This window comes from Falco cherrug, chromosome 4, assembly GCF_023634085.1.
Source record: "Falco cherrug isolate bFalChe1 chromosome 4, bFalChe1.pri, whole genome shotgun sequence".
NCBI lineage: Eukaryota > Metazoa > Chordata > Aves > Falconiformes > Falconidae > Falco > Falco cherrug.
The window spans coordinates 13,702,149-13,727,230 of record NC_073700.1 but is presented as its reverse complement, the minus strand read 5'-3'; the positions used below and the strand labels follow the sequence as shown (position 1 = coordinate 13,727,230).

General features: G+C 63.4%; 5 protein-coding genes across 10 annotated transcripts; 2 read left to right on the top strand and 3 right to left on the bottom strand.

Moving 5' to 3' along the window:
• Positions 1 to 77: 77 nt before the first annotated feature.
• ARPC4 (actin related protein 2/3 complex subunit 4) lies at positions 78 to 2,125 on the bottom strand. The gene is made up of 6 exons (XM_055706572.1): positions 1,962 to 2,125; positions 1,719 to 1,837; positions 1,228 to 1,339; positions 1,052 to 1,147; positions 737 to 907; positions 78 to 302 (listed from the first exon to the last, which is right to left on the bottom strand). The coding sequence occupies exons 1-6, from the start codon at positions 1,962 to 1,964 to the stop codon at positions 297 to 299; spliced, it is 507 nt and encodes a 168-aa protein (XP_055562547.1). The 5' UTR covers positions 1,965 to 2,125; the 3' UTR covers positions 78 to 296.
• A 198-nt stretch (positions 2,126 to 2,323) lies between these two features.
• Positions 2,324 to 5,317, top strand: TADA3 (transcriptional adaptor 3). Its single transcript, XM_014279800.3, has 8 exons — positions 2,324 to 2,820; positions 2,940 to 3,190; positions 3,359 to 3,464; positions 3,629 to 3,770; positions 3,943 to 4,046; positions 4,170 to 4,279; positions 4,414 to 4,599; positions 4,676 to 5,317. Exons 1-8 carry the CDS (start codon positions 2,614 to 2,616, stop codon positions 4,866 to 4,868), a joined length of 1,299 nt encoding a protein of 432 aa, XP_014135275.2. The 5' UTR covers positions 2,324 to 2,613; the 3' UTR covers positions 4,869 to 5,317.
• Positions 5,318 to 5,526: 209 nt separating this feature from the next.
• CAMK1 (calcium/calmodulin dependent protein kinase I) lies at positions 5,527 to 9,116 on the top strand. Of its 2 annotated transcripts, none has more exons than XM_055706563.1 (12): positions 5,527 to 5,775; positions 6,229 to 6,343; positions 7,046 to 7,232; positions 7,467 to 7,541; positions 7,613 to 7,751; positions 7,850 to 7,976; positions 8,068 to 8,143; positions 8,226 to 8,338; positions 8,436 to 8,514; positions 8,613 to 8,700; positions 8,809 to 8,935; positions 9,013 to 9,116. In XM_055706563.1, exons 1-12 carry the CDS (start codon positions 5,542 to 5,544, stop codon positions 9,066 to 9,068), a joined length of 1,416 nt encoding a protein of 471 aa, XP_055562538.1. In that variant the 5' UTR covers positions 5,527 to 5,541; the 3' UTR covers positions 9,069 to 9,116. The 2 variants fall into 2 exon arrangements, with proteins under 2 accessions (XP_055562538.1, XP_055562539.1); XM_055706564.1 differs by having other exon boundaries at positions 5,681 to 5,775; positions 7,101 to 7,232.
• A 159-nt stretch (positions 9,117 to 9,275) lies between these two features.
• OGG1 (8-oxoguanine DNA glycosylase) lies at positions 9,276 to 11,611 on the bottom strand. Of its 5 annotated transcripts, XM_055706560.1 has the most exons (8): positions 11,464 to 11,527; positions 11,020 to 11,158; positions 10,677 to 10,945; positions 10,430 to 10,609; positions 10,172 to 10,350; positions 9,959 to 10,100; positions 9,831 to 9,880; positions 9,416 to 9,753 (listed from the first exon to the last, which is right to left on the bottom strand). In XM_055706560.1, the coding sequence occupies exons 2-8, from the start codon at positions 11,127 to 11,129 to the stop codon at positions 9,649 to 9,651; spliced, it is 1,035 nt and encodes a 344-aa protein (XP_055562535.1). In that variant the 5' UTR covers positions 11,130 to 11,158; positions 11,464 to 11,527; the 3' UTR covers positions 9,416 to 9,648. The 5 variants fall into 5 exon arrangements, with proteins under 5 accessions (XP_055562536.1, XP_055562534.1, XP_055562533.1 ...); XM_055706561.1 differs by having other exon boundaries at positions 9,276 to 9,880; positions 11,020 to 11,123; positions 11,464 to 11,611; XM_055706559.1 differs by lacking the exon at positions 9,959 to 10,100 and having other exon boundaries at positions 9,276 to 9,753; positions 11,464 to 11,530.
• Positions 11,612 to 11,701: 90 nt separating this feature from the next.
• BRPF1 (bromodomain and PHD finger containing 1) lies at positions 11,702 to 25,068 on the bottom strand. Its single transcript, XM_014280559.3, is given in 14 exon segments — positions 11,702 to 12,140; positions 12,226 to 12,380; positions 12,492 to 12,610; positions 12,696 to 12,832; positions 13,380 to 13,527; positions 13,635 to 13,922; positions 15,135 to 15,449; positions 16,334 to 16,646; positions 17,612 to 17,758; positions 18,101 to 18,232; positions 19,355 to 19,511; positions 21,890 to 22,849; positions 24,033 to 24,481; positions 24,483 to 25,068. Coding segments are annotated over 14 exon segments (3,651 nt in total). The 5' UTR covers positions 24,630 to 25,068; the 3' UTR covers positions 11,702 to 11,956.
• Between the last annotated feature and the right edge of the window lie 14 nt (positions 25,069 to 25,082).

Here is a 25,082-nt window from a genome sequence, read left to right as displayed (position 1 = left end):
GCCATGGCGCCCGGCCCCGCCCCCCTGGTGCCGCGGGTCCCGCCGTTACAGCGGGATGAAGAAGGCGGAGGCGACGGTTACAGCAAACGAGACCGTTTAAAAAACGAGACGAGACAAGGGCAGCGACCGGAGCCGCTCTGCCGCAAGCGGGGGCTGCTCCCAGTTCGGCCGCCCGGCCCGGCGGGGGACAGGCGGGGCCCGGCCCGGCTGTCCTCAGCGGGGGGAGCGGGAGCAGGCGCAGGCACAGTGCCTGGCGGGCACAAGCGTCGGGGAGCCACGGGGTCCTGCACCACGGCCTAAAACTGAAAGACAAGAGAAGAAGATGCGTGGCCATCAGTCCCTGCCCACGGGCACTTCTCCAGCCCTCACCACCCTCCCTGGTGACAGGGAGAGAGGCCACTGCTCACGGAGAGCCCCACTCAGCTTCTCCTGCTGCTTCGCCTGGGCACTGCACAGCCTGTCGCAGCAGCCACCGGAAGGGCAGTGCTCCCCATGGCTGCTGTCCACCCCCAAGTGCTGTCTGGGGGTCTCAAAAGCTGGCACTTCACGAGCAAAAGGGTATGAGCACCCCTGGGCATCCTCCCCAGCATGCCCAAGAGGTTCCTTGGGCAGAATGTCACCACCATCCCCAAAGATGGGATGGAGAGGGCTCTGGGGACAAGGGCCATGTTGGGTTTGAGCCCCACACCCCAGTCCCAAAATGAGGAACCCGCCTTCTTCTGTTTCAGAGCCTCACATTCTTAAGAAACTCCTCTGCCACGATGCGGGCCCTGGCATTGACAGAGAGCTTCATCTCGCTGATCTCCTTGTCGATCTCCTCCATGAAGTGGATGACAAAGTCCACCAGCTTATGCTTGTACATCTGCTCTGTGTGGAAGTTTGTGATCAAGAAGCTGATGTCGTAGCCCTGGGGAAGAGAGAAGCACCCTGGGGATGAGCACCAAGGCCACTGACCACGCAATCCTACATCCCAGTCCAGCAGTGGGGAACCCCCAACCTCGATGCCAGGAGCAGAGCCAGGATCTGCCCTGCTCCCTCCCTGCCACCTCACCTCCACGGGCTTCCTGCGCAGGATGAAGAAGTTCTCAGCCCTCATCATCATGAAGCGCATGAATTTGTGGCACAAGATCTTCTCGATCTCGTCAGCCTGGGGAGAAGAAAGGGAAGTGAGGCTTCACCTGTGCCAGGCATGAGCTGCCCACCCGCTGCCCGTGCCCTCCACCTCACCTGTTTCACTGCAATGCTGACACGCACAGAGTTAATAGAGCCCTCGATGAGGACCTTCTCTTTCTCGTTCCTGCTGATGATCACTGGCTGCAACAGCAACTCTTTGCTGCTCCTGCAAGCAGAGGAAGGGCAGGACTGACTCAGAAGGATTTACTTGTCAGGAACAGGGATGGGGAGCACACAAGTGGGGAGCCGCAGGGATCACAGAGATGCGGAGGTTTTGCTTCATGCTGCTACAACATGCTTTCTGCCTCCTTGAGGCGTCCATCCTTCAAGGCAGATCCCCGCTCCGTCACAAGCTAGATCCGAAATCCCTCGGCTCCCTGCGGGCATTAGCCCCGTGACTAAGGGGCAGCGGCCGGTGGGTGCAGAGGCCTGCCCCGCTGCGTCCGGGCTGCCCAGCAAACGGGCAGGGACCGGCCAACAGCCCCCAGGGTAGGCAGCCCTGCCGGAGCAGGGCTCCACCGGCGCCCCACCTCCCCCCCCCGTACCTGACTTCCACCTCGGGCTTGTTGTGCCGCTCCACCACCTGCGAGGAGAAGTTCTCCAGGCACAGCGCGGCCTGCAGCGTGGCGCGCACCGCGTTCAGGTACGGGCGCAGCGTGGCGGTCTGCGGGGACAGGGCGGCGTCAGCCCGCGGCCCGCCCCCGATCTGCAGCCCCCCGCCATCCCCGGCCCCCTCATCCCTCTCCGCCGCCCCCCGGCCCGGCCCGGCCCGGCCCCCCCCGCCCTACCATGGTGGCGGCGGCGGTCCGGTCCCGACAGGAGGAAGTGGCTGGTCACCTGTTCCGGGATGCGCGGGACCTCCCACTGCGGCGGGAGGGGGGCGACGGGAGGCTTCTGCCCCTCGCCGAGAGCCTGGGCGGTGGCGGCGAGGCTTCTCTGCGGCACGGAGCAGGGACGCGACGGCGCTGAAAAGCGGGCGCGGTGGCGGTGGCCGTGGCGGCGGCAGGATCCCGCATGGTTCCCCCCGCGCCCCGCCGTGATTGGTACGGTCCTGTCATCGCTTCCATATTAGGGAAGGGAGATGGAGAGCGGGCCGGGCCAATGAACCGCAGGTGCAGGGCGCGGCTGCGCCAATGAGAGAGCGAGGGGCGTGGCTCCCGCCGCCAGTAGGGGCCGGAAGGGGCGCGCGGCCTAGGCCCGGCCTGGCCCCGCGGTGCCGCCCGCCCGCGGCCCACGCTGCTCCCGGCGTCCCGCGGCCTCCGCGGCGCTCCGGGGCAGCGCCCTGCGCCTTGTTCCCCTCAGCACCCCATGATCTCCCTTCCGGCTCCCCGTAACCCCCCGCTCCGCTCCTTTTCCTCTCAGCTTCCCCCGTAGCCCCCCGTGCCCGCCTCGGTGTCCCGTAGCCCCCCCCCCCCCCCCCGGTGCCCGGTCCCCGCCGCCATGAGCGAGCTGAAGGACTGCCCGCTGCAGTTCCACGACTTCAAGTCGGTGGACCACGTGAAGGTGTGCCCCCGGTACACGGCTGTGCTGGCCCGCTCGGAGGACGACGGCATCGGCATCGAGGAGCTGGACACGCTGCAGCTGGAGCTGGAGACGCTGCTCTCCTCTGCCAGCCGCCGCCTCCGCGTCCTGGAAGCCGAGACCCAGGTGCCGGGACTGTGGCCGTAGGGTGGCTCCCCGTCCTGCTCCTTCCCACCAAGGGGCTGCCTCGAGTCCATCTGCCCAGCGCTGGGTGTGGGACCTGATGGGGCATCACTCTTTTCCAGATCCTGACGGATTGGCAGGATAAGAAGGGTGACCGGCGGTTCCTGAAGCTGAGCAAGGATCATGATGTGGGCACCTCTGTCAAACATGGGAAGCCCAAGAAGCAGAAGCTGGAGGGCAAAGGTGGCCATGGGACTGGGCCTGGCCCTGGCCGGCCCAAGTCCAAGAACCTTCAGCCCAAGATCCAGGAATACGAGTTCCAGGATGATCCCATTGATGTGCCCCGCATTCCCAAAAACGATGCTCCAAACAGGTGTGTGGGGGTTTGGGGGGCGTTGGGATCCTCCATCTCCTTCCTCACAGCACCTAGCTTGAAGACTGCTGCCAGCCCAAGGAAAGAGGTGCCCTGGGGGAAGGGATGTGTGTGTCAGCTCCCATGGGCTCCCTGCAGCTCTCCCTCACAGTTCATGCGTCCTCACAGGTTTTGGGCATCAGTGGAGCCATACTGTGCCGATCTCACCAATGAGGAGGTCAGAGTCCTGGAGGAGCTGCTCAAGCCGCCGGAGGATGAGGCTGAGCATTACAAGGTGAAAAACTCCTGAGCCCATCCCCAACCCTCCCTCCTCGTTTCCTCCCTGCCCTTCCAGCACCTCACAGCGAGTGTTCCCACCTGGGGATGATGCCATAGTGCTGGCAAGTTGGGAGGCGAGGTGGGGAGCTCTGGGAGCTGTGCCGAGCCCTGCTCTTGCAGATCCCACCGCTGGGGAAGCATTACTCCCAGCGCTGGGCCCAGGAGGACCTGCTGGAGGAACAGAAGGATGGTGCTCGGGCGGCAGCTGCTGCTGACAAAAAGAAAGGCGTTCTGGGGCCACTGACCGAGCTGGACACCAAAGGTGCCCTTGTCCCCCACCCACTTTTGCCTGGAGGGGCTGTGAGAACCCATGCCTGGCAGAGCCGAGCCCTGGCCGCTGGCCCCATGCCCCGGGGTAGAGGCTGCCCTGCCCTGCTGCTCATCTCTGTGTGTTTAGGGTTGGTTTTTTTTCCCCCCCTCCCACTTCCTCCCAGATGTTGATGCCCTCCTGAAGAAGTCGGAGGCCCAGCATGAGCAGCCGGAGGATGGGTGTCCCTTTGGGCCCCTGACGCAACGTCTCCTGCAGGCCCTCGTGGAGGTGAGGAACTCGGTGGAGCTGTGTGGCAGCCTGGCTCCGTGGGGCTGTGCTGTGGTGTGGCCCTGTGGGGCAGCACTGCTGTGGCCTGGCACTGTGACCCTTCCCTGATGCTCTGCCCGCTAGGAGAACATCATCTCCCCTGTTGAGGACTCCCCCATCCCTGAGATTGCCGGCAAGGACTCAGGAGCCGACGGTGCCAGCACATCTCCCCGCAGCCAGAACAAGCCCTTCAGGTGAGCAGCTGAGGTGGGCCCAGGGCTTAGTGCTGCCTGCGGGTACACCAAACGTGCTGGTGCTTTTCCAGCCCTGATGCGTTGTGGGGAGCAAAGGGCATGTGGTGGGCAGCAGCCGCTCTTTGTACTGGCAGTGTTCCCCACACCAAGTCGCTGGAGGGGCGGATCAAGGAGGAACTGGTGGCTCAGGGCCTGCTGGAGTCGGAGGACCGGCCGGCCGAGGACTCGGAGGATGAGGTGCTGGCCGAGTTGCGCAAGAGGCAGGCAGAGCTGAAGGCCCTGAGCGCACACAACCGCGCCAAGAAGCATGAGTTGCTGCGGTGAGAGCAGGCTGGGACGGGTGCAGGTGGTGGGCTGCTGTGCAGGGACTTACACTCCCATGTGCCCGCTCCCCAGGTTGGCCAAGGAGGAGCTGCATCGGCAGGAGCTGCGGCAGCGTGTCCGCATGGCCGACAACGAGGTGATGGATGCCTTCCGCAAGATCATGGCTGCCCGGCAGAAGAAGCGCACACCCACCAAGAAGGAGAAGGACCAGGCCTGGAAGACCCTGAAGGAGCGGGAGAGCATCCTCAAGCTGCTGGATGGGTAGTGGGGGCTGAGGACCCCTGTCTGCCATGGACCTCAGCTACAGGGGTGGTGGCCATGGCCCAGTCACCCCCAGACTGCCAGCATGCCTGCAGCCTCCCAGCATGGGATTGAAGGGGCGCAGCCCCCGCACACCCTGGTCCTGCTCTGTCTGCCCAGCTGGGTGATGGGTCCCGGCTGCTGTCCCCTCCCTGCATGGGACTGTCACTGACACAAGCTGGGGACCCTGTGCAGGTGCGGGGGTTCCCTGCGGGGAATGGCCCCTCCTGGCCCGCAGCTTCTGCTCCCGTGTACCCCCAGCACTCTCCCTGTTCTCCTGGGAAGGTGACATCAGCCAGGCAGGGGGTGGATGTGGTGGCTGCTGTGAGGCGGCTCCCACCGTCCCCTGTCCCTCCCCACGGCCCCTGAGGCGGGGTCCCGGCCCCCACGGCGTGGGCTGGGGTGGGTGTGGAGGGGAAGGGGCCGGGGGGGGGCGGCCGGGCTCTCTGTGTACCAGTGGTTTCCGCTGCCACATGTGTGGGCAATAAAAGCAGCCCGGTGCAGGCGCTGGTGTGGTGGCCTCGGGGACGGCGGGGCGCGGGGACAGCTCTGCCGTGGGGCGGGGTGTGTGTGAGCTGGGGTCCTGCTGGGGCGGGGGGTGGCTGTCTGTCCTGCAGCCCGCGGGGCGCCTGCCCCACATGTGTCCCCAAAGGACCCACTCGCGCCTCGGCCACAGGTACGCGGCCCTCGGCCCTCCTGCGCGCCCCGCGGTCACGCGTGTCCCCCCGCGCCCCGCCGCGCCGTTCCATTGGCGGCGGGCGGGGCTGGCCACGCCCCTCCCCGTGACGTCAGGGCTGGCCGGCGGCGCCGCGCCGGGAGGAGTCGCCGCTGCTCCGCGCGGGGCCGGGGCCGGGGCCGCCGCAGCGCCGTCGGTAAGGGCCGGGCGGGGCGGGGGCGGCGCGCCCACGCGCGGGGCCGGTGCCCACGCGCGAGCCCGACCGGCGGCGGCGGGGTGCGCAGCCCCGCTCCTACGCGTGTCCCACCCGGCGCGGCTGTGGCGGCTGGCGCGCGTGCGGGGGTCGTGGGTGGCGACCCTCACACACGCCCACGCGTGCGCCTCTGCCCCTCCCCCGGCGCGCCCGGCCCGCGCCCGGGCAACGGGAGGGACCCAGCGTGTGTCCCCCGTGGGGCACCCCACGCCAAGACTGCGTGGGGCGGGGGGTGGGTGGCTGTGGGGCTGGAGCAAAGGCGGGGAGCTTGTCCCTATCACCGCACGACCATCGCCATCGACCACGTCCCCTTGTCCCCGTGGCCCCTCACCCCGCGGCCACAGTGCCCCCGTCCCCCCCCAGCACACTGACACCCTGTCGCCACTCGTGTCACAGGTGGGAGTGGGTGGCCCCCGCGGGGCACCATGCCGCTGGGGCAGGATGGGCCCAGCTGGAAGAAGAGGACCGAGGACATTCGGCGCATCTACGACTTCCGAGAGGTCCTGGGCACGTGAGTTGCAGGCGGGAACGCGCCGCTGGCACCCACTCGTGGCGCTGGATTCGCCAAAACCACCGTGTGCAACCGTGCCAGCTCCGGCACTGGCCCGAGGCGGGGGCCGCCGCTGGGCTGGCACCCCAGGGACCTGCCGTGGGGTGCAGGCGGGGGTCTGCGGTGCCACCTGCCCCGCCGACCGCCTGCCCCCGGCGCTGCCCCCCAGCCCTCCGATGCCGGCTGCCGCACCGAGGGGGCCGGGCAGGGGTCCCCTGGCTGGCACAGGGGTCCTGGCGGTGCCCGGAGCACCCTAAGGCTCTTAGGCTGGATTAGCGGTTAATTACAGCAAGGCTTAGGGCCTGGCAGGGCGCAGGCACGCTGCCCGCCACCTGCCCCGTCAGGGCGCGGCCGATGGCTCCCGCCGGGCACCCTGGCCTTCGGGTGGCCCCCGTGCCCCCAGCCGGAGTGGCCCTGCTCGCCCTGGGTGCCACAGGGCATGGGGCTGCCGAAACCCACCTGGGGGCTCATCCCTGGCATGGCTCAGCCCCCGCTGCCACGGCCTCGCCCTGCCTGGTAAGGGGACAGTGTGGCCGTGCCGGGGGGGTCGGGCACTCCATCCCTGCAGGGCCGTGTCCGGCTGTCCTGGCGGGCGGCTCCCACTCGTTTTTCGCCTATAAATAGCTGAACTTTCTGCCTGTCACCATGGCAATCGTGGCACAGCGATGGTGGCTCTGGCCGGCGGCACCCCTGCCCTGCTCACCCCTCGCCCCCCCAGGGGGGCCTTCTCCGAGGTGGTCCTGGCAGAGGAGAAGGCGACGCAGAAGCTGGTGGCCATCAAGTGCATCGCCAAGAAGGCGCTGGAGGGGAAGGAGACCAGCATCGAGAACGAGATTGCCGTCCTCCACAAGTAGGGGCTGTCCCAGCACCAGGGTTGGGGGGGTCCTGCTCTGCACCCCCTGCCCAGCACCCGGCACAGCTCCCCGCTGCCAGCACCCGGTGACGGGTGTTACTGGCAGTGCCCAAAATAGCCAGTGGCGCGTGACGCCCTGCGGGCCGAGCCTGGCGGCTCCCTGTCCAATGGGGGGCCAGGGTGGGGGCAGCTGGGAGACCCCCTCACGCCCCCCATGCTTCCCCCACCCAGGATCAAGCACCCCAACATCGTGGCCTTGGATGACATCTATGAGAGCAGCACCCACCTCTACCTCATCATGCAGCTGTGAGTGACGTTGGGGGGGGTCCAGAGTGGTGCGGGGGGGTTGTGCTGACTGGCACTACCCGTCCCCGCAGGGTCTCGGGGGGGGAGCTCTTCGACCGCATCGTGGAGAAGGGCTTCTACACCGAGCGGGATGCCAGCACCCTGATCCGGCAGATCCTTGATGCTGTCAAGTACCTGCACGACATGGGCATCGTCCACCGTGACCTGAAGGTAAGTGGGTGGGGGACATGCACATGCACAGCCCCCTGTCGTGCTGGTGGGGAAGGGGACCTCGGTGTCACCCCTCCCTGACCACCCCCTCCGCGCAGCCCGAGAACCTGCTCTATTACAGCGTGGACGAGGACTCCAAGATCATGATCAGTGATTTTGGGCTGTCAAAGATTGAGGGCTGCGGCAGCGTCATGTCCACAGCCTGTGGCACCCCCGGCTACGTGGGTGAGCTCCTGCCACGGGCTGCCACCACCCTGGGTGTTGGGGTCCTTCCCCCAGGGTTGGGGTCCCCCCTCACCCCTGCCATCCCCCCCAGCCCCTGAGGTGCTGGCACAGAAGCCCTACAGCAAGGCAGTGGATTGCTGGTCCATCGGGGTCATCGCCTACATCCTGTATGTACCAACCCCCTCTCCCCCTCCCCTCCTCTCCCCTGGCCGCCTGGGGCCAGCATCCCCCTCCCTACCACCCCCCCAGGCTCTGCGGGTACCCCCCTTTCTACGATGAGAACGATGCGAAGCTCTTCGAGCAGATCCTGCAGGCTGAGTACGAGTTTGACTCGCCCTACTGGGATGATATCTCGGACTCCGGTGAGCTGGGACCACCAGGGTGGTGGGGGCTGGGATGCCGGCATGGTGTCATGGCAGCTGGCACAGGAGCTCACAGCTGTTCCGTGCCCCATCCCAGCCAAGGACTTCATCCAGCACTTGATGGAGAAGGACCCCGGCAAGCGCTTCACCTGCGAGCAAGCCCTGCAGCATCCCTGGTATGGGGGGCACCTGCTGCTGTCTGCCCCCCTCCCTGGCTCACCCCATGGCAGCCGTGGGGCAGGGGACCCCCCCGCTGACCCCCCTCCCACCCCAGGATTGCCGGGGACACGGCCCTGGACAAGAACATCCACCAGTCGGTGAGCGAGCAGATCAAGAAGAACTTTGCAAAAAGCAAGTGGAAGGTGAGCGTGGGGTGCTAGGGTGGCGCAGGGGGTGTTGAGGGGGTGCAGGACCCCCCCCCCCCCCCCCAGGCACCTCGTGCCAGGTGATGGATACCATGGGGTTGGCAGCAAGCTTTCAATGCCACGGCGGTGGTGAGACACATGAGGAAGCTGCAGCTGGGAACCAGCCAGGAGGGCCCCGGGCAGATGACTCCCACCAGCCCCGGCGAGCGGCTTATGGGGAGCACCAGCAATGGTGAGCTCTGGCCCCCCACCCCCCGACCCCCCAGCCCTAGGGCTGACCCCAGGCCCTCACCCCGCTCCTTCCCACAGGGTCGGACTGTAGGTGCCTGCCCCTGAGCAGAGCTCAGCGCCTCCCACCGGACTGAGCGTGGCCCCACACGGCCACATCCTGGGGGGTGGGGGGGCAGGGGGGCAGGGGGGGGCCGCCCTCCCATGGGCACAGTGTGAGGTGAGGGGCCCTGCAGTGCTGGAGGTGGGGGGGTGGTGTGGGGGGCACCCTGCCCTGCTCGCATGGGTGTGTGGGGCTGCCCCCTGCCACAGGCTCGCAGCAGAGCCCTGCATGGGGGCAGCCCTCAGGAAGCACCCCCCCCCCCATCCCCCCCGAGCTCAGGGCTGCGTTCTGGGCCCCCTCCCACACCCTCTCCCTCCCCCCCATGCCTGTCCTGGCACTGCCCCACACCCCCCCCAGCATGCTCAAGGAGAATTTTCCAAATGGATGTTTCTATTTTATTGCTTGTAATAAAGGCAAGAGGCCAACACCGCTTGGCTTGGCTCTGCCCTGGGTGGGCTGGACACAGCCCCGACCACCCCCAGCCCCACTGGCCAGGGCAGCAGCCCCTGCCAGGCACACAGTGGGCAGGGGACAGGCAGCTGCCTACACCCCTGTCCATCCCCAGCTGGGAGCAGGCACAGGGATCCCCCGGCTCTTTCCCTCCTGGGGTGTCCCTAGCGGGTCGTGTCCCCACATCTGTCCTGGCCTCGGCCCCCCGGGGCCCGATCCTGGCTGCCAGCCGGCTCCTGGCCCTTGCGGAGGTCAGCACAGAAGAGGACCTGGCATGGGGAGGCATGACAGGGCTGGGGTTGGGGGCGAGGGCTGAGCCCCGGGTGCCCAGGAGCAGGGTACTCACTGCCTGTGCCCAGCCGGCGCGGGGGCCCCACAGCCCTCGGAAGAAGTCACCTGCAGAGAGAGGGCAAGTGCCAGCTCCAGGAGTACCATCCCCATGGGTCCTGTAGGGGGGCCCAGCCCCATCCTCACCGATCTCTTGGTGGGCCCGGGGGCTCAGGCTCCTGCCACCCAGCGCCATGCCGTAGCGCTGCCGGGCAATGCGCCAGACGTGGGTGTCCACCGGCACGGCCTCTGCCTTGTCCAGCGCCATCAGGCAGACGCAGTCAGCAACCTGCGGCCGGGCAGCACCATCAGCCCCCACCACCAGCCCCACTCCCTGTCCTCCTCCGCCCTGGCACCCACCTTAGTGCCCACGCCGGGCAGGGTGCACAGCACCCTCCTGGCCTCAGCGTAGGGCACGGTACGCAGCTGGCGCAGCCCCTCAGCCCCGAGCCCTTCAGCCACGGCCCGCGCTGTCCCGCTGACAAACTTGGCCCGGTACCCAAAGCCCAGTGCCCGCAGCCGGGCCTCAGCGTCAGTGCCTGTGGAGGGGCAGCGGCGGGACACAAGTGGGCACAGGTGAGGCCACAGCATGGTGGCAGTGGTGGGGCGATGGCGGACCTGTGAGCGCTGAGAGGGAGGGGAAGGCGTGAAAGGGCCGGGCGTCGAGGCGGCAGAGGCGTCGGCCGAAGGTGCGGCAGAGGCGCTCGATCATGCCGGTGATGCGGGAGACGTGGTTGTTGGAGGTGCAGATGAAGGAGAGGAGGCACTCCACGGGGTCCTGCCGCAGCACCCGCACCCCTGCCGGCGGGACATGGTGAGGGGACGCGGGGCGGGTGCCGTAGCCACCCCCGTGGGGCCACCTCACCTGGGAAGTCAGCAGCCACCTTGCGGAACAGGGGGTCGGCAGCCCCCCAGGCACGGTACAGGGCTGGAAGCCCCACGTCCAGCTGGAAGTAGTCACGCAGGATCTGGTCCGTCTCGGCATCGCCCGGCTTGGCTGCCCCGGCGGGACCCCCCTCCTCATCCCCCTCCTCGCCGTACAGCGTGTACCAGAGCCGGTCCTGCTCCTGCCGCAGCGTCCAGACGCGCCCCTCCAGCACGCCGGTCCAGGCCCCCGGGCTGCTCTGCCACCACCTGCGGCACACGGGCCGTCGGGGCCGGGCCAGGTCCCGCCGGGGCGGGCTGGGGCCGCCCCCCGCGCTGCTCACCGGAACGTTTGCCCCGACGCCAGCACCAGGTCCAGGCGCAGCTCGGCCGACGGGCAGGGCAGGCAGCGCCACAGCGCCGGGCAGGCGGCCGGCGAGTCCCGCAGCTGCATGGGGGCCGGGTGGCGCAGGGGCCGGCCGCCTCCGGTCAGGCCCCTATTAGACCTCTACCCCAGAGCCCCCCACAGACAGCCCCCCACCCCGCCAGCCCCACAGCCCCCGCCTCGGTCCCCCAGAGCCCCCTCAGCCAGCCCATACCCAGGTCAGCCCCCTACCCCGCCAGCCCCTACACAGCCGCACAGCCCCCGCCCCACGGAGCCCCTCCATACCCAGGTCAGCCCCCCAGGCCTCGCCCTGCAGCCCCCGCCCCACGGAGCCCCCCCAGCTACCCCCGAGCCAGGCCGGGCCCCCCAGCCCCCTACCCCGCCCGCCCCCGCCGCTCCCCACCATAGAGTGCCCCTCCACGCAGGCAGAGCGCCCGCCCCCGCCCCGCCGGCGACGCTCTGTCCCCACTTCCGGCCGCGGCCCGGAAACGCGGCCCGGCGGCGCCCGCCCCACTCCCGCCCCCCGCCCGCAGCGGCCGCGGCTCCGCAACGGAGGTTTATTTTCTAAGAATCAATAGATTTTTCTTCCTTCAAAATAAATACAAACAACGTCCGAGCGCGGGGCCGGCCGGTGGCAGCACGGGGGGGGGGGGGGGGGGGGGGGCGGAGGGGACTGCCCGGGCCGCGGCGGCGGCCGGAACATCCCGGGGAGCCGCGGGCGGGGGGTGGAGGGGCGGGCACCGGGGATGGGAGAGCGAGGGGGGGCACGAGGGGCCGGCCCCCCCCCCCCCCTCCCGGTCCCCCCCTCGCCCGGTGGGTGCAGGCCAGCTGCACGGGGGGGTCCCCGAGCCCCGTTTGCCCTGAGATACGGCGGGGGAGGGCCGGCGGGGGCCGGCTCAGTCGCTCTCGCTGGAGTCGCTGCTCTGCTCGCCCTGCACCTTGTTGCGGTGCTGCATGGCGCGGTGGTAGGCGATCTGCACCGACTTGCGGATGTTGGACTTGCGGCCCTCCAGCATCTTCTCCTTGTCCAGGTCCTGGTTCACCCCCAGCGGCACCAGCTTTGTCCGGGGCAACCACTGCCTGCGGGGAGCGGGGGGCCACCTCGTTTGAGGGTTACAATCGTCTCCGGGCGCCCCCCCCAAAGCCCCCGGTGCCCCGGCCTTACCAAGTGCGCTTGTTGTCGAAGAAGAGGACAAGGTAGAGGTGCTCGCGTGCTTCCTGAGTCATCTGCTCCCCCAGCTTCAGCACCTCCAAGGGGGGCACGGGGATGGGGACACCATGGTGGAACATGCCTTCCCGCGGCATCTTGGGGTCGATGATCTGCCGGAGGAGCAAGGGGAGGGCTAAGAGGGGAACGGGGACCCCCGACCACCACTCTGTGGGAGGGGGGTGTGGATTGCGGGGTGGAAGCGCGCAGCTGGCGGTACTCACCAGTGCTGGGTAGGAGGGATACCCCCGGCACTTGGCCCACACCAGGTCCAGGGCATCCAGGGAGGAATCCTCATCCTCAGACAGCCACCCCGTGCCACGCCCCATGCCCTTGCGCACCACTGTGCCAGAGGAGAGGGGAGAGGGGAGTCAGCTGCATCCCCCCAGGTGACGATGCCAGCCAGGCTCCACAGCAACAGTACTTACTGCCATGCCCCACGCCTCGCCCTGTGCCCACGGAGTAGGACTCATTCTCTGTCCCGGATGTGTCCTCGCTGCTGTCCTCTGGGAAGTTCACTCGGGAGAAGGAGGGTTTCCCTCTGCCCTGCTTGGAGGGCGTTGTGCTGTGGAGAGAGGAAGCAGAGCAGTCACTGGGAGCCATGTTAAGATTCCAGAAACCGCTTTTGAGAGGGCCAGCCCAGCGGGACACCAGGGTTTGTGGGCTCCAGACCCCAGCCTCAGCACCGGGAAGGACTTGCAAGGGTGCCAGGAAGAAAGGGGGGGATTGGTGCTTCTGCTGGGGCACCAGCCAGACCCTCAGCCAGTTTCACCTGCGAGGACCTAGAAGATGTGCACTGATCCCAGTTAGGGGCATGGGCAGGAATCTGGCTGCTGGAAGGGCTGGTGCCGGAGCAGCCACTGTGCCAAGAGGGAATTCCCTGGTTTCTCTTCCCTACTAGCCCTCTGCCACACACCCACCTTTAGGTTTTACATTAAAAAAGGCAAAAAACCCGTAGCTTCCTGGGTTTAGCCAACAGCAGCCAGGCTGCAGGAGGGTGAATGAGACGGGTACCACCAAACAGGCTCCTCCTCTGGCCACTCAGGGCTGAGAGCCACTCACCGCCACCCCGGGCAGCACCAATGTCATCAGAGCCGGGCTGGCAATGGTACCTGGTACGGTCTGAAGCAGCACTGCTGCTGCTGCTGCTGCTGGACTCCGAGTCGGAGCTGCTCCGGGGAAGATTGCAGTCGTTGCGGTACACCAGGAAGCTCTTCTTCACTGGCTGGTTCCCGCTGCTAAAACCGTTGGCTGGCAGGTCTGCAAAACACCCCACCAGAAGAGTGTTACAACTGTGCAGCACCCTGCCACGTGCTCCCAGCAGGGTTGCAGCTGCCTGGCTGCGCAGGGGAAACCGCTGCACCCACCCATGGGAGCATCTTCAGTGGATTTATCACTGTCACTGTCAGAGCTGGAGCTGGGGCGTGGGCTTCGGCCTCGCTTCCTCTGTCGCTGTGAGGACCCCATTATCGGGAGCTGCGGGGGCCCAACGGGGCTGTTCCCATGCCCAGGAGCGATCTGGCTGTCTCGATTCTTCGGGGGGCGTCCTGGACGTTTTGGAGGGCCTGCAGTTTTAGGGTTCTTCTTGGAGAAGAGCACTGATGTCCTCCTGCCAACTTCATGTGCTGGGGTGGAAGAAGAATTGGGACCCAGACCTGGAAGAGTGAGGAGAAGGTGTCAGCTGCAGCTGGTGGGACCTGGCAGGGACCGCACAGCAGTGGCATCAAGGAACAGCTTCATTTCTCAGTAACATTATGTCAGAAGAGCCTCCATCCTGAGCTTTGCCATGCCTGCACCCTCAGGGTCAAACTATCCCACCTGCTGAGAGTAAAAGCCAGATGGGGCCATGAAAGAACACCCCAGCAGCCAGGGATACCCTCCTTTCTCCTGGGCATCAACCACACAGAAACAGAAGCCAAGAACAGGAGGCAAGCAGAAATAAACCTTTCCCGTGACACACAGCAGCTGAGAAGCTCCACTGCACCCTTGAAAGATAAAGGCCCTAAAATGCTCCCTGCTTGTGGAAGAGCCTGTTTTTACCAGCGCTTAGGGGAGCAGGGGTGGGATGCAGAGGTGGCAAACTCCCAGCGATGCCTGGCAGCTCTGCCTGGAGCTTTTGCTGTGCGCTCCTGACAGAGCCCAGCGCAGCATCTCCGTCCAGGAGGCCAGGGAGCTGGCGGCTGGCCCGCCAGTGCTGCTGCAACTCCCTCCCGTGCCCTCAAGCAGGAAGGGACACTGAAGGCAGCCTGCTCAGTAATGCCCCTAGAGAAAATGGGCAGCATGGCAGAGCTGGCAGGGCCTGGCAGGAGGAAACAATCCATCTCATGCCCCGCATCACACAGCTGGGACTCTCAGTCTCTGGAACATCCAGTTCCTCGGTGGCACAGGAGGCGAGCTCACTGGGTGAATGCTGACTGCAGCTGCAACCACCAGCAACCTGCCAACCCTCCCCAGAGGCAAACAAACACCAGGCTGCCGCTGTTCCAGGTGAAGGTGGTAGCCTCCTTCAGCTGCCAATCCCCTGTTTGGCTGGCATGGCTCCCTACAAACTACCCAGTGGGATACCGTCCTCTGATGGGCATGCTGGGAGGGAGGTGCAGACGTTGTACTCTTGCACCCACTCCTACGGAAGGCACTACAGGAAACAAGGAACCCCCACAGGGGAATGGGAGATAAGGGGCTGCCCTCCCGAGAGGCCATCTGCTCTGCTCCCAAGGAAGAGCAAAGAGCAAGATGTGCAGGGAGCTGCCCACACAGCCCTCCTGACTGGAGGCACCTGGCAGGGCAGCCTCTCCCCCAGCCGTGCCTGTCCAGAGGCGGTTCTCCACCACTCCTCAAAACTGGCCGTATTCTGGAGGGACCAGTACCTTTGCCAGTCTCCTGGCTGCTGCTCTCTTCTGCAGCACTGTCTGTCTGCAGGTCCTTCTCGCAGGGGTTGTGTGACTGCAGGACTCCCCTGGCAGAGGAGCCGTGCCGCTCCAGCCCATCTCGGCCCAGGTCCCGCGGGTGAGCGAGCTTCCGCCGTAGGACTGTGATCTCCTTCTTGATCATCTTGGCCCGGCGGGACCGTCCTATGCTCTGCTTGCCAGCACTGACCTCATCCAGTCGCTCCAGCAGGATCTTTAGCTGCTCCTCCAAAGGCAGGTGCTTCTGATTCTCCGAGAGCAGCAGCCGCACATCTTCTGAGGGAACAAAGAAGAGCAGATGGATGGAAGAAATCAGGAACTCTTTGGAGGTCCTCTACCTGAAACGTTTTAGGGCAATCCAGGTTCCCCACAGGAGGGAAGGAGCTGACATGGTACCAAACACCTGTGAAGATGGGAAGTTACCCTAAAAGACCTGGAGGAGCCCTGTGGGAAGCAAGCCAGTTGGGACTGCCGGGCAAAGCAGGCTAACGTGCAGCTTGGAGAATACCAAGGTTCCCACTGGCTGGGGCAAGGACACAGTTGGAAAAAGAAAGGGGGTTGTAAGAGGAAAAGCAAGAGTCGAAGGGATCCTGAAGCAGTTCCCCTGTCTATGCCTGTCCCATGCTTAGGGACAGCATGAAGGGCACCCTGAAAGGATCCTCCTCTGACAAGCTGTTCCTGGTGGTGCTCCCCACTGCCCAGAGACAAGCAGAACGACAACCATGGAACCAGTGAGATCTGGCTGAGGGGTACCAGGAGCTTGTGCCAGCCAGCAAAGCCCACAACTGGGGAGAGAGGCAGGGAGCACACAGTTCTGAGCAGGGAGAGTCAGTCCTAGCTGGGCAGCACAGCAGGAGCCTCAGCAGCTCACAGCCAGTGCTGGAGATGGGGCGAGTGGCAGTACCCCTGATGCTGGCCAGGGAGGACGTGGCCAAGGAGGACGATGGGGACCAAGGGACTGACAGGGCACGCAGACAAGCCACTGCCTAGAACCAGCCTAACGGGGCCAATGGGTACCTGGCTAGTAAAGCCCACACCCCTCTGGGGAATGGGGACACACAGCCCAGGCATCTGACTGAACCTCTTGTGGGAGGCAGCGACTCTGCCCAAGCTCTACTTCCGAGCACCCTCGTACCCTGGGACAAGCGATGAGTACCCACCGTCCTCGATGTCTTGGACCTGAGCCTCTTCCACCGTTACACAGTGGGGGAAGTGCATGCCTGTCTCAAAGTCAATGCCCATCTTCTCCGCCTGCCGGCGAGCCTGCCGGAGAACGGCGCCTCCCTGCTCCCGCAGACGGATGGCTGCCCGGTAGAAGATTGTGTCTTTGGCATTGTATTTCAAACAGTTGTTGATAATCAGGTTGAAATCCTCCTCAAAGTCGTCGAAATTCAGATAGCGATAGGCTTCCAGGTTTTGTTTCATTGTCTGAAAATCCATCGGCTTCTTGATGTGATCCAGGTAGTCTGGGACCTGCGTGAGGAAAGAACCAGAGCTAAGAGCCCAGGAGCCATCAATTAGCATTACCTGCTCCAAGAAAAGAGTCGTTAGAGGAATCAGGTATTGCTCTCTGTGTTCTGCCCAAATGCACATCGGGGAATGCCGTCTGCTTTTGCAGCTTGAGGAACAGTAACGCCTCCGGACTAGGGAGCCCATGTGCTGTGCTCAACCTGTTAGAGCAGATACGCACTCTGAAGCATTTTTACAGCTCCAGCGCACATGCTAGCATCCCGTCCTCTCCTCCTGTCTGCAGGCAGCTGGGATTCAGTCCGCTACACAGCATTCCCTGGGGGAGGAAGCCACAAGCACAGCCCTCGGGGGTGAGGGTGAGTGCAGACAGGTAACACAGACCTGTCCAGGACGGCAGCAGTGGCTGCAGGTGGGACAGCACTGCCTTCCTCCCCAGCTCTGCACAGACACCTCCAGGCCAACCTGCTGCCAGAGCTGTGCAGAGCCAGCACAGCCTTTCCCCCCCTCCCCGGGCGGGGACTCGATGATGGTGTCAGGGATCATTTCCCTCACCCCCAGCAGTGACACTATGGGGGTCAAACCCATTTCTGTGCTGTGCCCAGCCTGTCACCCAGCAGAGGCCTTAATGAGAGGACAGGTAAGTGTGTACCACCTGCCAAGGGCCGGCATTCTGCCTTTCCCAACGGGAATCCCCAACCACTCACAGACACTGGGGAGTCACCAGCAACACGTGCAGAGGAAGAGCCAGGTGCTGTGCTCCCGGCTGGCATCAGCTTGACTGTTCTGCATTTGTCCCACCCAGGAGGGGCATCGCTGCACACTCCCCTTGGGTGAGTGGTGCCGGGATGCATGAGCCAGCACCAGGCTGCCCGGGGGAGCTTCCGGAGCAGAGAGCGCCCTGGGCAGCCCTTGGCATGAGCAAGGGACAAGTTTGAGTGAAGTAGAAATCTGGGGGAGGGGGTTCTTACTTCGTAGATTTCTGTTACCTCAGACAGAGGGACCGGCTCGCTGAAGATGTTGCCTGTGTCTTTCTCCTGCAGCTGCTCAAGGGTCTTGCGGAGGAGGATAAGGAAGGGGGTCAGCTGCATTTCCAGTGCCACCTGCTGCACTTTGATCTGAAACAGAGGAACAGAGCAGGGCTGAGCCCCCTGCCCAGCAGCCAGGCGGCGGGGACAGTCCCCAGGGAGCAACGCCGTAGTCCTGCAGGTCAGTGACACCTCTCCTTCAGCAAGGGGTAGGGACTGCACCTCACCCCTTCTCTGGGGAGTGGAGGTGTAACACCAGCTCCAGCACCTGTGCGTCTCACCTCAGCCTTGCAGAGCAGCCACCTTTGCTCAGTCACAGGGGCAGGGCACAGCACGGCTGAGGGGACCCCAGCACACACCCTACAGCATTCTAAAGAGCCCATGCTTGTGCCCACCCCAGCAGCTCCCCAAGGAGGGGCAAACAATCGTTACCGTCTCTCTCTTGAGCTTCTCTCGCTTGCGTATCAGCTCCACCAGCAAGCGTGCACGCTCTAGGTCATGGCGGAGGCGCTGCCATGACTTCAGCTGCTCCTTCAGGGCCCAGTTCTTATCCTCAGTATCTCTCTGCGGGAACATCAGAGACTGTGAGCTGATAGGAGAAGTGTTCCCATCTCCACCTTCCTAACCACGTGCTGGGGCTCTTCCCTGGCAACGGGAACCAGCATGCCTGACCCGCTCGTTCAGCGAAGGTCCTGGTTCCCTTGTTGTAACCTAGGTAGGTGACTCAAAAAACCTCTGGCCAGAGCTGAATACTTGCTCCTGGGTCACCAAGCTCTTAGGACGCCAGGAGGCAGACATTCCGAGCCTCTGGGAATACTCTTCCTAACACAACCAACTGCCTGCAGCTGCCCAAGAAAACAGAACAACAATACCAAGGTCTGTGCTGCTGCTGCTCAGAGCTCTGGCAAAGGGCAATAGGGCAAAAAGGGAGCATGGCTCTGGTTGCTTTCACTTCTGGAGCAACAAAAAATGCCAACTTTTATTCTGCCGTAGCTAAAGATGAGCAGAAGCAGTCTCATATCTTCTCCAGCAAATAAAAATGAGAGGGGGCAAAGGCAGGAGGAACCCCTGCCCAGTCACAGTCTTCAAAGGGCTCAGAAAGAAAGATTTAAAGCTCAGACGGGGAGCCAGAAGAAAAACCTTCCTCTCTGGCACCAGAAACTTAACATCTGTGAAGCACTGACTAAGGGCTGAGGCAGACAGTGGGGTGGAAGCAGCACCCACAGGGAGTGCTCTTGGAGCTGTTTCCGAAACTGGAAGTGAGGTCATGGTTCCCTCCAGACTGTTTCTGGAGATCTCCGGCCATCTCTCTCAGCACTCGCTGACACAGCAGCCTCAGACTAGAGCCATTTCTGACCCGTTTGCCATTGCCACTGGCTAAACACAGGCACAAGGACAGAGCTAACTTCTCGGCAGCAGCATGAGGCAGGATTCCCTTCCTGTGGCAGGCTGCCAACAGTGTTGCTGCCTGGCAGATCTCTGAACACCGAGAGCGGAGGGGAAGGTGAAACAGCAAAAGCAGTTGGGGCCACCCTTTCCCTCATCCAGGACCTCATGCCCCTGGCCCCCCTTCTGCACCTGCAGGCACCGCATGCACCAAAGGCTTTGAACCCACAGCTCTGAAGGCGCAGGAAGCATGTGCACACAGCCAGGTTTCCCTGCAGCATCGCAACGAGCAGCCCTTACCTGGTCACAGTTTCTTTGTGACTGCAAGTGTGTCTGAAGGCGGCGGAGCAAAGGGACACCGTTGCGGGACTGCCTCTTCAGAGTCCAGTAGCTGTGCAGCCTCTGCATGAACTGGCTCTTCCTCTGGATGGTTAAACGGTTTGTAATCTTACTGAGCCTGAAGAAGGGAGAGGAACCACACAACTCATAAACAAGGCAAGCCTGGCCGCTGCAGGAGAAGCCCTGGCTGGGGGGATGTAGCAGTGAGACCACCCAAGAGCAGCTGAGAAGCTCCTCAGGCAGAGAACACCCTTTCCCATGGCAGGAATTTCTGTAACACCAAGTCACGCAGGGCAGCCGCCCCCCTGTCAGTCGCAATGGAAGACACCAGGAACCAGCCAGCCTTGCCTCTCCAAAACAGACTTTTCCTTTCTACCTCCTGCCAACTTTTGGGCTAAAGCCCGAGGCAGGCTATGCCAGGTCCGGGTACAATACAGCTGCATTGGGGACCAAGACCTTTAACAACAGCTCCTGCAGTCCCTTGAGACCACGAGCGTTATGGCACTGCCATCCCAAAATCGCCAAACGTTACCAGACAAACTCGAGCCCCAGGGAGCCCGTAACTTGACCAAACCTGGCAAAGCATGAGGAGGAAACAGGAGGCACGAGCACAACAGAGCTCCTATCTGAGTTAATGAGGGAATACACTAAACAACTCAAAACACCACAAAAGCGATTTTCTTACTCTCTACAACAGCAGAAAGTCTGGAGGGGCTGGGACAGCCTCATTCAGCAAAGCCAGACAGAGACATCCTGCTAGCAGGCAGCTGAAGGGACGACCCCCAGCACCCCCACATCCCACGGGGACAGCTCTTCATAGGGGATGACCCGACCTGCATCAGCCTCAGCTGAAGAGGCTGGGGAGAGCAGCCTCATGTGCCATCGCCAGCCAAGCACAGCTCCCAACAGGAAGACAGCTGGCATTCTGGCAACAGCCCTTGAAGAATAATTAATCCCAACAGGAAGGCCTGGGGAGAGGTTAACAGCTTCTAGCTCAGTGTGGGCTTTGCTGCGAGCGCAATGATAGCAGCAAGAGCCTACAAACTGCCTGCCAACATGTCCACACATAAGAAAAGAGGCTCTGGCTGTAGTGCAAGCTCCGAGTGAACAAAAACATAAGGTTAGGACACAAACAGACCGTGGCAAAAAGCCAGCAGCCTTGTAGCAGAGACCTGCCCCCACAAGTCACCAGAACGCTGCCCAGAGAGCAAAGCCCATGGCTTCTGCATGCTCCCCTCTGACTGCATGGGAAATAGTCCCAAGGGTCTGCAGGGAAGCAGTGGTCCCATGTGCCTGCCCTGCCATAGTCATGCTCCACGGGCCAGCAGGTATGGCACCAGGGTGTCACGGGGCTATACCCCCAGCACAGCTCCTGCTGTGGGAAGAGAGCTCAGCAGCTCAGGGGTGGTGGTTCACAACCATGAAGGCAAACATTTTCATGTTCCTGTGCTTCAGCTGTGCAATGCCTGCTGCAGGGTGACGGCAAGATCCAAACCCATCCTAAGATGCTCCTACATGCTTTTGCACACTGCCAAGGAGACCCAGAGTTATAAACTACACTGACAAATTCTGGCAAGGCTCTTAGATGCGCTTGTTTCAAAATTTGCATGCCAGGCCAATGATCAGACCAGAGCAAGACACAGGCAGTTACACCCCTGTAACTACCGGGTGTTCCTGCCTTCCTGTGAGCCCTCAGGGTTGGGTTGCAACAGAAACACGACCCCTGGCCAGGCTTTAAGTACCTTCCGGTGCTGCCCTCATGCTGTAACCTCACCACAGTCACACCCTTCAGCAAGCAGGAGTCCTGGTCCTCTCCAGCCACCCCTCACAGGCACCCTCACAAAGGCTTTCTGCGCCCGCTGCCGCCTGGCCCTGCTCCAACAGGCAGCACCGAGACAGAGCTGCTGCCTGCGACTCGCACAAAACACTGAGGAAGCCCAGCAAGGGGTAAGCGGTTGCTGGGATGGATGAGCTATGCTCAGCAGGGCACAGGGATCCCAACATGAGACCTCTCCGCTCCAGAGCCAAAACAGCCCCCGCAGTTAGTTCATTTCCCAGGCCTGAGTCACTCCCACACTTCCCTCTTTCCCCCAGCACAGCCCTGGGAGAAAACAAACCTCAGCGGAAAGGAGAGTGGCCCCCTCCTCCCTCCCTGGTTTACTCCAGCGTCTGAGGTCACCACAACAGGAAAGGAGCACTGGGAACCCCCAGCTGCTTCCTGACATGTCCGGCCAAGTGCGTTGTCTGCCATTAAACTAACAGCAGCTACTTCCTGCTCAGCCAAGGGCCCACACAACTTCAGGGAGCAACGCATCACCCTGCCTCTCTGCAGGACCCCCAGAGGAAACCACCAACAGCCCTCTGTGAGAACAAAGCAAAAAGTACTGTGAGAAAAGCTAAGGAGAGGAACAAAATAACGCCCACGTGGAAAGCAGGACAGGAGGCCCAGAGAAAAGAGAAATTTCTCCACAGTCAAGGGAGGAGGATAGGTCATACCTGTGCGGAGGGATGCAGGGCACAGAAACCACAGGCGCTGCGGCTCGTTTCTCTGCCAGGATCTTCCGTGCCTTCTTCATCTTGATCCTAGACTTGGCCTTCGCTTTTTTGACTTTCTCAGAGCTCCAGCCCTTCCCTTCCTCCTCCTCCTCCTCGTCCTCCTCTTCCCCCTCACTGTGAGAGAGGGCAGGAAGCCTGCGCACAGAGCCCGGCGGCGTGTGGATGTCACAGTAGGCAGTTTTGCGCACACTGAAAGAGGTACCATTGGCTCCTGTCTCCCGGACAGGCTCCATCTTCATGTAGAGCCCGGCCTGCTGGGCGCAGGTGACATGGAAGGCAGTGTAGCAGTTGGCTTTGTGGCACTGGATGCAAGCCCCAGAGCCGCGCTGCTTGCAAATGTAACAGGTCAGCTTCCAGCGCGCGGGCGGGATGTGCTCGATGCTGTCGATGGGCTCCAGGAAGACGGTGTTTGCAAAGCACACCTCTGGGATCCAGAGGGCACAGACCACATGTGCCCAGCGCCCATCATCCGTCTGCTTGAAGGCCCCCCCCTTGTTTGGGCAGAGGGCGCAGTCCACAGCTCGTGACGGTGACTGCAGGCACCGTCTGCATAGCCACTGTCCCTCCGGGATGTAGGGCACCCCGTAGCACTCCTGGTGCACAGCCAGGTTGCACATGTCGCAGAAGAGGATGACATTACTGTTCTGACATTCCCCATCGTTGCAAATGCAACAGACGGCATCCTCATCCACCAAGGCATTTGGATCCCCTTTGTTGTGGCTCTCAAAGTAGGACTCCTTCTCTAGCCGGTCCATCAGATACTCAAATATCTCCTGGGGAATGGGACTCACGCCTTCGGTCTTCCGCCGCTCATTCATGATGTCCAGCCAGATGTAATCTTCCTCATCCATGTCGTACTCCACCTCCTCATCTAGCTCCTCTGCCGACTTCTCGATGTACCTGGAAGGACAGCGTAGGAGGGTGAGGGTATGGCCCTGGTGGGGTTTGGAACTGCTGAACCCTTACTCCTACGGGCTGTGGCTGAAGGAACATTTAAATGCTCCTACGTCAAAAAAAACCCACAAAAGAGGGACAAGGCAGGAATGTGCAGAAGCAGGAGGTGCTGCTGCACCCTGAGCAGCATTGTGGCACAACAGTGTGTTGGCCATGACAAAGACGAAATAACACTTGTCTAACAGGCAAGGTATGGGCCTCGGAGACTCATCGGTGCAAGATGGGAGCCTGCACAAGCCATCAAGCAGGTGCCAGATACTCTGGAGACAGCAGCGTCATGCCCAAGACACAACAGCCACCAGGCACGGAGGCACCATGTTTTGTTAATTCTGGTGAGGAGGGCACAGCCCTTTTCTCCTTCACTCTGAGTTGCGGGTGAGGGGATGCTATTTAGAGAAGAAAGTTGGAACCCCGAGGCTGCTACTCCAGAGACTGACAGCAACCACCCCCCACCACTGCAGTGAGCAGCACCGCAGATGCCTCAGGGGGAGGTTTCTTTTCTAACACCCTGACAAAAAATAACATCATTTTCCCATCCCTGGAACACGGTGCCAGTTTCTCAGAGCACATAGTGACTAGGACAGCCAGGGTGGCCACATAAACATGACTTTGGTTCGGTATTAATTCCCTGCATGGGGTATTATTTTGGGCCACTGCAGTTGCCAAACCACTCACGGAGAACTGCAGGACAACAAGGAGAATTAAGCCTGCAAACAGACACACCTTACAGGTACACCTTGGTGCTGGGGAGCTCTAGAGCTACCCCAGCATACCTCTGAAGAGCGGTATGGAAAGCAGGAGGACACGTTTGTCTTTTGTTATGATTATACGTGCCATCCCAGCAAGGAAAAAAGGCAGCAATCAAACTGCCAGCAGTGACCTAAGCAGCAACTGAGAGCTCTGCAGGCACACAGACCCCTCAAAACTGGGGTGTGACACCAGACAACGCTCCAAGAGCCTGAAGCCACCGGATGGCCAGCTCCACAGGGCCCATGAGAAGCAGAGGGAGGCCATTTCTACACGCTACAGACAAGCCACCTGCACGGAATGGGGCCAATTCCATCTCCAGACCCAGGACACGAGCTAGAGCTGCCTGGGAGCCTCCTCGTGCCTCAGACACGGACAATACCTGTAGTATGAGGTGGGGCGAGGTGGGGCATCGGGGGTGTCCTGCTCCAGCTCTCGGTACACCACCTCAGGGAGCTTGGGGGTGGTGCCAGCCGAAGCGTTGTGGTGATGGTGGTTGGAGTCCTTGCGCTTCTCCTTGTTCTTGTGCTTGCCGGATTTGGGTGGGACGCTCTGGGTCTCCGTGTTCTCCTTATTGCTCCCATTCTCAGGCACCTCCTCGGGAACTTCCTCGTCCTCGGACACCACGTCGAGGTTATCGAAGATGCTGATGCGATGGACGCGGCCGTGCAGGTCCACCTCCACCATGCGCTGGGCCTGGGCGTAGGTCATCACCTCGCGGCCCGGCGACTGGGAGGTCTCGGAGGGGCTGGGCGACTGCTTGTCAGCGGCGCGGGCCTGGCGCCCCTTCTTCTTGTGCTTGCGCAGGGGAGTGTGCTGGGGCGGGGGGGGGGTTGTCGTGGTCATAGTGGTAGAGGTGGTACTCGATCCCGCTGTAGCTCTTGTAGATCTTGCGGCAGGTGCCCACCGGACACTCGTAGGGGGGCTTGGTGGCCCGCAGGTTGTGGCAGAAGGTCTTCACGTCGAAGTCTACGCCCATGGCGTCGCCCGCCCGAGCGGGGCCGACGGGGGCCGAGGGACCGAGGGGGGCTGAGGTGAGGCCAGGCCAGGCCAGGCCGGGCCCCCCGCCCCGCCGCCCCCTCCCCGGGCCCCGGCGCAGGCCCGCCCGCCCTCCCCGCCCTTCCCTCCTTCCGGCCGCGCTCACCGGCCCGGGGGCCGCGCTCAGCGGGCGGGCGCGGGCGGCGGCTCCATGGGCGGCGGCGGCGGCTGCGGCGGGCCCGGGCCGGGCCGCAACAATGGAGGCTGCGGCGGCGCCTGGCGCGGGGCGGCCGCTGGGTAAAGCGCCGCGCCGCCCTTAGCAACCGCACTTTCGGCACGGCGCGGCCGAGCGGGGCGGCGGCGGCGGGGAGCGGCCGGCAGCGGGGGGCGGGAGGCGGCGAGAGCGGGCGGGCCCCGGGCGGGCAGGCTGGGCCGCGCCGCGCCGCCGCCGGCT

Bases quoted from the DNA above. Each gene is read 5' to 3' on its own strand.
- CAMK1 (XM_055706563.1), top strand. From the start codon at position 5,542: ATGTGTCCCCAAAGGACCCACTCGCGCCTCGGCCACAGGTACGCGGCC. The intron at 5,776-6,228 runs GTAAGGGCCGGG...CTCGTGTCACAG, and splicing joins GGGCCGCCGCAGCGCCGTCG to GTGGGAGTGGGTGGCCCCCG. The intron at 8,144-8,225 runs GTATGTACCAAC...CCACCCCCCCAG, and splicing joins GGGGTCATCGCCTACATCCT to GCTCTGCGGGTACCCCCCTT.
- OGG1 (XM_055706558.1), bottom strand. From the start codon at position 11,129: ATGCAGCTGCGGGACTCGCCGGCCGCCTGCCCGGCGCTGTGGCGCTGC. The intron at 10,946-11,019 runs GTGAGCAGCGCG...CGTGTGCCGCAG, and splicing joins GCGTCGGGGCAAACGTTCCG to GTGGTGGCAGAGCAGCCCGG. The intron at 9,881-9,958 runs GTGAGGATGGGG...CTCTCTCTGCAG, and splicing joins CCGGGCCCACCAAGAGATCG to GTGACTTCTTCCGAGGGCTG.
- TADA3 (XM_014279800.3), top strand. From the start codon at position 2,614: ATGAGCGAGCTGAAGGACTGCCCGCTGCAGTTCCACGACTTCAAGTCG. The intron at 3,191-3,358 runs GTGTGTGGGGGT...GCGTCCTCACAG, and splicing joins AAAAACGATGCTCCAAACAG to GTTTTGGGCATCAGTGGAGC. The intron at 3,465-3,628 runs GTGAAAAACTCC...CTGCTCTTGCAG, and splicing joins ATGAGGCTGAGCATTACAAG to ATCCCACCGCTGGGGAAGCA.
- ARPC4 (XM_055706572.1), bottom strand. The intron at 1,148-1,227 runs GTGAGGTGGAGG...TCTTCTCCCCAG, and splicing joins TCAGCATTGCAGTGAAACAG to GCTGACGAGATCGAGAAGAT. The intron at 908-1,051 runs GTGAGGTGGCAG...TCTCTTCCCCAG, and splicing joins TGCGCAGGAAGCCCGTGGAG to GGCTACGACATCAGCTTCTT.